We start from the raw sequence: 10,501 nt of genomic DNA on the forward strand, positions 1-10,501 counted from the left end.
TCATTCAGAATTCTGTACCACATCAACAGTGCCATTTTTCTCCATATTGTAGGAATGGATTTGCACAGTTGATGTGGCACAATTTGCATGCCAAGCATCCAACTCCAGCATACAGATATGTAACCTGCTCTGTTCTTACAAAAACAAAAGTCCAGATATTACAGCTTCAATGGCAGAAACAGATAGTGCTACAGAGTGTATCCCCTTAATAGTTACTCTTTCACTCTTGTCCTTAAGGTAAAACAAATGTGCCTTAACAATAAGTTTTGGGTCTAAAGTCCATTGCAGTAAGTACCCATCAACCCTTTTATATTCATTTAAATTATTTAAATTTGTATATGGATGGTCTCAAACGACAAGTAATGACAAAGACTTCAGCTGACAATTTAACCTTATATTCAAATAGAGCATCCTTATGAATCAGTTCAATTTTGCAGCCTTGTTGGACAAGGCATTACATATTTTTACAGCATCTAAGTTATCCTTGACATTGTGTACTCTCACAATGTTAGCTCCACCTAAAATTCCTACTGTTACAGCAGCAATTGTTGCAGGATCCCGTTCATTGGCTTTTACACGACCACATATTTTCCCCAAAAAACTTTTACGAGAAGGTCCAATCAAGATAGGCCCATGAGAAGCAGCCACACAAGTTGCGGCAAGTCCCTGCCTAACTGCTGGTAAACCACCAAGAAGTTCCATATTCTGGTCAAGAGTTTTGGAGAAACCAAGACCAGGGTCTGCTATGATTCTCCATGCAGGAATACCATAGGACTCTGCAGTCTTTATTTGCAGACACAACTCATCAGCGACTTCTTTACAAACATCACCATAAGTTGTATTCTCATCATTCTGCATTGTTGATGGGTCACCTCGCATGTGCATTAAGATGTATGGGACTCCAAGATCTGCAACTGTCGAAAACATATTTGAATCTAAACAACCTCCAGATACATCATTGATGACATGAACTCCATTCTTTACTGCCTCATATGCAACTTTTGCATCAAAAGTATCTACAGATAGGATTTTATCCTGAGCTTCAGGAACATGTCTTACAGCTTCCAAGACAGGGAGAATCCGAGATAGTTCCTCTTCTGATGAGACTCTCTTTGCTCCAGGTCTTGTTGATTGTGCCCCAATATCAATCATATCAGCGCCTTCAGAAATCATCAACCTAACCTGAGCCACTGCATTGTCTACTGATATGTATTCTCCTCCATCACTGAAACTGTCAGGTGTTAAATTTAATACACCCATGACATGAATTCTTTTGGACCAATCCAACAAATTATTTCCAATGGGAAAAACTCTTTTCATTCCCTTTGTTCCAATAAGATGTTCACCTCCAAGCTTTTCCCATGCTGCAAATATGCTGCCCGCTTTTCCTGACAAACTGTGCCAACAAGCAACTGTATCATCTTTGGCTTCAAATCCAATAAGGTCAACAAGAGGAGCAAGGACAAATGGTCTCTCCCAAATGTTTTTATGGGGAATTATGAGGGTATCGGATGCAACTCTGATCCTTCCATAGAACAAAATATCTAAATCGATAGGCCGAGGTCCATACCTAATGCCCTTAGTCCGACCCAAATCCTTCTCAATTTCCTTCAGAGTACTCAACAAAGCATGTGGACCAAGTTTTGTGATTGCCCTTACTGCAGAATTGAGGAAGAAAGGTTGATCAGTTACATATGCAGGTGCTGTCTCATACAACTGAGCATGGGCCCTAACCTCAATTCCAGCTTTCTTCATCATGTGCAAAGCTCTATTGAAATTTTCAACTCTGTTGCCAACATTGCTACCCAAAGCTATCACCACTTCCTCCTCCGGGGAATGAACTTCAATTAAAGACTCCGTGGATAATGTATGTGCAGAGTTCCAAAAAGAGACGAGTTGCCCAATTGCTGCAAAATGAAGATGCATAAACAAATGCATCAATGCAGGGATTGCGAGCATTTTACTATCAGTTTGACTTGTTAAGCGCACTTTTCTGGACCTTTGGAATGCAGAGGCTCGCAGACTTTTACTTGTCTAGATTAGTTTCCTGACTAGTTTTGTTTTCTCAGTTTTACTTTTTTTAAGCAGTTCAATCAAACTTCAATGACAAAGGAATCTACATTATGACATTTTATACGATTTGCCAATCCAAGGGAAATAATAATCAACAGAAACTTTCATAGAAGTAATAAAAACTATCTTTACTACTGATTAATCATATAGCAGAAATTTATCATCAATAACAGTAAGTTGGAATAGATTTTGCCAGGACTTATAACACCATTTATATATTCATTATGATCACTGAGAAGTGCACTGACGTAGAAAATAAAGCCATCCAAGTTTAACCAGTGGCATTACTAATGGTAATTAAAATTAAGAAAATTACCATCATTACATTATTGACAAGGACTATGTCTACGAGAATTGGAAGTTTTGGATATGGGTTTTACCAATGTGTATAGTATTGATAGCCCACTGCAGTACAGATGAAAACATTAATTTCCCATAAAATCATAGATTATGGGGGGAATCATTCATTGGCTGAAATATTAAGTGAAAGGACTTACCAGGAAGGGAGCCCAAAGGACTGATTCGTCCAAATGCATGCCTGATTTTTTGGCACAACAGATTTTTAGGGGAACCAATCTTCATATCGATATGGATTCCCCTTTATCCACATAAAATTCTTCCTGGAACAGCCTGAGATGGAGCATCCAGCGATTTTATCCAAATCAACCAAAAAGGATGTGGGATTAATGAAATTGAACCATCGGAAAGAATTTAAGAGGAGATTAGATTCGCCTAACTCGAAAAACGTAAGGTGTTTAGCAGAATCTGATATAATGGGTAATTTTTTAATGGAATAATTTGTCGCTGTCCTGGTGGAAGTGATTTCCCCAGGCATCCGATGATTTTGGAGTAGAATTGTGGTAACCCTCAATTCATAGAGTTTTATTTTGCATGGATAGCGTCCATATAGTCGAGGGAATTTCAAGTGATATTTTTTATCCTAGTATATTACATGACCAAGAATTTTAGAAACAAAAGTCGTTGCAATACTAATAGAAGTTGCAATCTATCTAAAGAAATGTGGGTAGATTTATTTAATTTACTACATCTAAAAAAAATTATATTTTAATTTTTTTTTAAATTTTTTTTTTAAAATTTTAAATGAATAGTTTTTTTCTATTAATAAATAATATACTAAGATTACAATTCACAAAAAAAGATTGAGGGATACAAGATCACCTTGCAAGAGTTCACACGGTCGAAGCCAGAATCAACAACTATTCATAAAAACAAAACTTATAAAAGCAACCCTCAAACAGCTAAAGCAGTGCCAGTTGAGGGGGGTAGTTCATCCTAATCATGAAATCCCCAATCATCCTTAGGATTGGCATGCAGGCTGGGAACAGTCCAGTCGTTAGCAACATCCTCAAGGGCCTGGTCAGCATCCTTTATATCAGGCTGCAAAGGTGAGATGGCCAACTCCTGGCAAAAGGGCCACTTTCTAGAGACCACTCATCGAGCACCATAAGGAGGATTCGAAGACCAACCAATACCACCACAGGGTGGGGGAACCGAGCAGCGCTGCCATCCACCATCGCCACCACTAGGAATGTGGTGGCGGGAATCCTACGAACGCAGCATGTGCAAGTGGTGGCCAGATGAACTACGCCCTCGACAATGGCCTCTGGGCGACGTAGTATCAACTAAGGCATCTAGAGGAACTCTGGCAACAGTAAAAGGGGCATTGTCCTAGTGATTGAGGAACTCTTGAAGGTGGGCCACCTTGTTTGCTTGTACTTGAATCTGCAATGAAGAATGGAGGATGTGCATAGATTCTCTCTTTATCAACAAGATCACAATCAAGTATAGATTTTCATTACCAAGGATGGATGATATTATCTACTATTTGAGTGGAACTAAGTATTTCACAAAGATAGATCTGAAGAGTGGGTACCATCATATTCATATCAAATAAGGTGATGAGTGGAAGACTGCTTTCAAGACAAAAGAAGGATTGTACGAGTGGTTAGTCATTGCTTTTGGGCTAACCAATGCACCGAGCACTTTCACGAGGCTCATGAATGAGGTCTTAAAGGAGTTTCTAGGTAAGTTTGTCATTGTTTACCTAGATGATATCTTGATCTCTAGTAAGACATTGGAGGAGCATTTGTTCCATAGTCGCAAGGTGTTTGATAAGTTGAGGGAAGAAAAGTTGCTAATAAACTTGAAGATGCGTAGTTTTGTAAAGAAGGATTTGGTGTACTTGGGATTTGTAGTCTCAGCAGAAGGTCTGAAAATGGACCTAGAGAAAGTCAAGGCTATCCTTGAATGGCCTACTACAAGGAGTGTGATAGAAGTAAGATCTTTTCATAGACTAGCTAGTTTTTATAGAAAGTTTATAAGAGGTTTTAGCAGTATTTGTGGACCCTTGACCGAAACAATGAGAGGGGATAGGAAAGAATTTAAGTGGACTATAGAAGAAGATAAGAGTGTTAATCTATTGAAATAGAAAATTACTGAGAAGCCTATTTTAGCACTTCCTAATTTTAACAAGGTGTTTCAAGTAGACGGTGATGCTAGTGGTACTGTAATAGGAGTTGTTTTGAATCAAGAAGGTAGACTTGTTGCTCATTTTAGTGAGAAATTGAATGATGCAAAAAAAAAAATATTATGTTTATGATATAGAATTTTATGCTATAGTTCAACCATTGAAGAAGTGGAGACATATCTTCTTTCTATGGAGTTTGTTTTGTATACTAATCATCAAGCTTTGCAATATTTGAATACTCAAGGAAAATTAAACCAAAGACATTTGAAGTGGATTGAGGTTTTACAGAGTTATACATTTGTTTTGAAACATAGAAATGGGAATTCTAATAGAGTTGTACATGCTCTTAGTAGAAGACAACTTTTGCTGATAGAAATGTAGATAGAGGTGGTTGGATTCAAAGAACACAGTACTTTGTATCTAGATGATCCTGATTTTGGTGAAGCATGGAAGGCTTGTATAGAACCTAATACACTTGATAGGACACAGTGGTTGGATTTCATGATCCAAGATAGTATGTTGATCAAAGGAAGCCAATTGTGCATTCCTAGAAGTTCAATGAGGGAGAATCTCATCAAGGAGAAGCATAGTGGAGGATTGGCTGGACATTTTGGTAGAGATAAAACTGGTTGTTGAGAATTATTAATGGCCATAGTTGCAGCAAGATGTTAAGAAGTGTGTACACAGTTGCAGAGTATGTCAGATGGTGAAATGAGTGAAATAGAATAAAAGATTGTATCAACCATTACCTGTACCAAAGAAGCTGTGGGAGGATATCAACTTAGATTTTGTTCTTGAATTACCGAGGACTCAATGTGGACATAAGATGGCACATTTTATTCCTTGCAAGAATACTAGTGATGTTGTTCATGGGGCAGAGTTATTTTCTAGAGAAGTGTCTGCCAAAGAGTATAGTTTCAGATCAAGATACCAAATTTGTTTGGTATTTTTGGCATACATTATGGAAGAAATTGAAGACACGGTTGAAGTTTAGTTCATTGTATCATCAACACATTGGTGGACAAATAGAAGTGGTGAATAGGAGTTTAGGAAATTTACTAAGATATTTGGTCGGAGACAAGCCAAAGGGTTGGGATATGATTTTGCCATAGGAAGAATTTGCATATAATAATTTTGTCAATAGGAGTAATGTTAAATCACCATTCTAGATTATATATGGGAGTAGTCCAAGAAATGCTTCTGAATAACAACAGTTGGATAAAGGAAAGATAAGTAGTGTTGAAGTAGAAGAATTTGTTGAACATTTGAAGAACATGCATAAGGAGGTGAGGAAGCACATCATAAAGATGAATATATAGTACAAGGCTAAGAAAGATGTGAAAAAGAGGTATACAAAATTTCAGATTGAAGATGAAGTCACGGTTCATTTGAGAAAGGAGCATTTTCTAGTAGGTACATATAATAAGTTGAAGATGAAGAAGTTTGGACCATGCAAGATAGTGAGAAGGCATGATTTTAGAAATTCTTATGAAGTGGAGTTGCCTACTGAATTGAATATTTCACTAGTATTTAATATTTCAAATTTGATAGAGTATTTGAAGGAGGTGATGGAAATGAAGTTGCAGAAGCACAGTGGAGTATTCTAATAGCTAGTTTGGCTACAAAGGAGATTGAGGAGATACTGGACAGCCATATGGGAAAAAGTACAAGGAAAAAAACTTATGAAGAATACCTAGTCAAATGGAAAGGGGGGCTAGTAGAGGATTCATTATGGCTAGCAAGGGAGGAGGTTAACCATCTTAGTTTTCCTCTAAATACCTAAGATGTGATGGAGTCACTTCTCAAATTACCTCAGGTGTCTGAGGTGTAAGAGCAATCTTACATCACCCAAAAATATTTTCCTTTTAGTCTTTTTTATTTTAATAAGGACTAGTAGACAGGGGTTGCTATTTCTAAGAACTTGCTATTTTTATTAAGTTTGTCATATGAGCTCAAAATGTTATTAGTTTCTAATTAAAGGTTCATTTCATAATTATAAGCCTACCATAAAAATTGCATTGCTCTGGCTTATGTATCAAAGAAGTTATTGCAGATTTTCAGTGGAAAATTTTGCAAAAAAACTTCAAACTCATCGTTGGAGGCCTTAGAGTGCCTGGATGAGGTCTAAAACTCAACAAAAGGGTGCTTGCATTGTTCCAAGCATGTAGATTAGGAGCTGGCATTTCCAAAATGGGGTTATAATAGCCAATCAAAGCAACGGTTCAAGAGTTATGGTCTTTCGAAATTGGGCTACTCGAAATTTCTAAAATAATTGTCAAAGATGTATTTGGTTGACTCTATATGTATTGCTAGGGTCTGTCGGTCCCAGTTATTAAATTTCAATGTCTAGAACCTTCCTAGGTGACATAAAATTTCCTATTTAAGAAAGGCTTGAACATTGTCTAAAATAGCTCTGGGTGGTAGTTCGCAGCTTAGTCTTGCAGATTATATTGTACTTGTGAATTTCGTAATTTTGCATTTGTAGTGATAATAAGAAGTCCATTTTTTTTCTTGCATATGTTGTTGTTTCTTTTCTTCTATTATGGGTTTTTGGTATTAAGGGGAGCACCCTTCATTAGGTGTTTAGAGAAAGACGAATCTGAAAGTGCATTAGCTAAAGTCTACGAGGGGATTTGTGGGCCTCACTCTTGTTGTGATGTGGTGCCTAATTAGACTCAGAGATTTCTTTAGTGTGGTTTCCCTCTAGATCATTTCTACAAGGGTTTAGGGGTAGCGCCCAAGTGCGCTCCCTGTTGCGGTACATGGTGTGGTCAAGGAGCAATGCCCCCATGAGGAGTTTCAGAGGCAGCACCCTTGAGGCCAAAAATGACCTTATATTTTGAAAGGCATCGATTACTATTTTTATATTAGATGACTTATTCTAGCCCTAATTTTGTAAGTGGTTAAAAGCTTGTAAAAAAATGCTTTGAGTTGGGCATTTCATAATGAATGGTAATATTGTAACTTCTTGCGGTGGTATTGAGTTGTAAGGTATTATTGATTGTATCACTAGATAGTAATAATATTGGACTTCTTGTTGGTAGATGTAGCTCAGCAATTGGGTGAATCACATTATATCTTGGTGTCTTGTGTTCTCTTCTGTGCGATATATTATTTTATGATATTGGTTATATTTGCATATAATTGTTATTTATATTCATAGATAATCCTAACAAGTGGTATCAGAGCTAGACTATAGTCATTTTTTTTTAGCTAGACTATTGTCCCTTTTTTCTGGCAATCCTCTATAGGAAGGTATCACTATTGGGTGGAAGTCTCACAATTGAGTGGGAGCAATGGAAGATGAGGGTAAGCTGAACGTTGAGAAGTTTAATGTGCAAAACTTTTAGTTATGAAAAATAAAAATCAAGGACTATCTTTATCAGAAGGATTTATGGAAGCCATTAGAAGGACAAAACAAAAAAGGAGGGAACTATGGTAGATGAGGATTGGGAGATTTTAAACAAAAAAGCACTTGGAAGCATTTGATTATGCCTGGCACCATCAGTGACATTTAATATTATAAAAGAAAAAATGAAGGAAGAGTTGATGCAAACCCTAGTGAAATTGTATGAAAATCCCTCTACCTCAAATAAAGTATTTCTTATGAAGTGTTTAATTATAAAGAAGGCAGAAGGTGGATCTATTGCAAATCATTTAAATGAGTTTAATACAATTACTAATTAGTTATCTTCTATGAATGTCAATTTTGATGAAGAAATTAGGGCTCTCTTAATTTTGTGTTCTTTGTCAGAAAGATGGAATGGCTTGGTAATGGTTGTGAGTAATTTTGTTTCTAGATCTAATACCCTAAAATTTGATGATGTGATTGGTGTTATTCCAAGTAAGAAAACTCATAGGAAAACCTCAGGTGGATCTACATCAAGAAGTGCATTGAACGCACAAAGTAGAGCTAGAACGATTGAGAGAGGAAGTAATTTTGGAAATCATGAGAAATCAAGAGGAAAGTGAAAGGGGAAGAGGTCTCAATCCATAGTACTAAGAGATTGTTGGTACTATGAGAAGATAGGGCATAAGAAGAAAGAGTATTGGACTTGAAAGAACAATGAAGGAGATAAACCAAAAGGGAACAAGGAGGAAAATGTGGCAAGTAACAACTCTGAAGAGGATGTTTTTTTTCTTTCTTTAGAAAATGTTGATGATTCATAGGTTTTAAATAATGGGGCTTCATTTCATGCTACATCTCATAAACGTTATTTTATTGATTATGTCCAAGGGGATTTTGGGCTTATTTATTTGGGGGATAATGAACCCTATCAAATTTTTGTAAAGGGAAAAGTTAAGATCAAGTTGTAGAATGGGAATCATTGGCTACTACATGAGGTAAGACATGTTCCAAGGCTGAGTAGGAATTTTATTTCAGCGGGGCAACTCAGTGATGAAGGTTGTGTAGTTACTTTGAATGATAAAAATTGAAAGGTTTCAAAAGGTTCCCTTGTAGTAGCAAAGGTGTGAAATTAGGCACCTTATATCTTTGTAAAGGTCATATTATTCCTTCTACTTTGATTGTTTTAAAGAAAAATGAATGTTTAGGAACAGTTGTTGCAGTTAAGCAGGCATAACAAATAAATATTGTAGATTCAGATACAACACTATGGCACCTGGGTACTTCAGTGAGAAAGGTATCAAATTACTTCATTCAAATAAATTTCCACTAGGTCTAAAATGTGTTAATATGAATTTTTGAAAAAGTTGTGTATGTAAAACAAAAGAGAGTGAGTTTCATAAAGAGTGGGAAGGAAAAGAGAAATGAGAAATTAGAGCTTGTGCATAAAAATGTATGGGGACCAACTCAGGTATCTTTCTTTGGTGGCTCTCATTATTATGTTACATTTATTGATGATGCAACTAGAAAAGTATAGGTTTATTTCTTTAGACAAAAATCTGATGTATTTCAAATTTTTAAGAAATGGAAATGCTTGGTTGAGAATGAGACTGGTAAAAAGCTAAAATGTCTCAGATCTAATAATGGTGGTGATTATTGCAGTCATGAATTTGAATATTATTGTTTCATTAATAGTATTTATAAACATAAAACTATTCCAAGGACTCCACAGTAAAATACAGTCGCTGGATGCATGAATAGGATAATAATGGAGTGTACAAGTAGCATGATGTTGCATGTTGGGTTGCCCTTAAATATGTGGATGGAGGCTATCAATATTGTTATATATTTGATTAATAGAGGTCCCTCTACTCCTTCAGGTTGTGTTATTCCAAAGGAAGCATGGATTGGTAAGAAGGTGAGTTATTCTTTTTCTCAAAACCTTTGGTTGTGAAACATTTGCACATATAGATTCTAAAAATAGAACCAAGTTGGAAGCTAAGTCAAAAAAATGCGTATTTGTTAAATCTGACATCAATGAATTTGGTTATTAGCTTTGGGATTTTTAAAATTATAAAATTATAAGATATAGAGTGTCATATCCAATGAGAAAGTGTTGTACAAAGATCTGTTGCAGCAACATTAGAAGAAAGAAAATGATTATGTAGTGTTGGATGATACTCCAAAAGATGATGTTTAAGTTGTTCCTCATGATCTGCAACAACTGCAACAAATATCACACACCCCAATGAATGTTAGACGGTCAACAAGGCTAAGTAGACCTCCAGAAAGATTTTCTCCTTCTTTGTATTCTATTTTACTTGTTGATGCTGGTGAACTTGAATGTTATAATGAAGTTGTGTAGGTGGATACAAAGATTTAGTGGGAGTCTACAATGAAAGAAGAAATGGACTCTTTGCTAAAAAATAAGACATGGGATTTACGTAAGTTACCTGCAGGTAAAAGGGCTTTATAGAATAAATGTGTTTGAAAGTTGAAAGAAGAGGATGGAGGTAAGAAAATATTTAAAAAGCTAGGTTAGTTGTAAAAGGATTTGCACAGAAAAAGTGCATTAATTTGATGAGATATTTTCT

The 10,501-nt window shown here is 36.1% G+C and overlaps 1 protein-coding gene across 1 annotated transcript; it reads right to left on the bottom strand.

Moving 5' to 3' along the window:
- Positions 1–282: 282 nt before the first annotated feature.
- Positions 283–2,962, bottom strand: LOC149580362 (folate synthesis bifunctional protein, mitochondrial-like). Its single transcript, XM_089790466.1, has 2 exons — positions 2,571–2,962; positions 283–1,907 (listed from the first exon to the last, which is right to left on the bottom strand). Exons 1-2 carry the CDS (start codon positions 2,653–2,655, stop codon positions 421–423), a joined length of 1,572 nt encoding a protein of 523 aa, XP_089646592.1. The 5' UTR covers positions 2,656–2,962; the 3' UTR covers positions 283–420.
- Between the last annotated feature and the right edge of the window lie 7,539 nt (positions 2,963–10,501).

Source organism: Cupressus sempervirens, chromosome 1 (assembly GCF_028749045.1).
Source record: "Cupressus sempervirens isolate cs-2001-9-10 chromosome 1, ASM2874904v1, whole genome shotgun sequence".
NCBI lineage: Eukaryota > Viridiplantae > Streptophyta > Pinopsida > Cupressales > Cupressaceae > Cupressus > Cupressus sempervirens.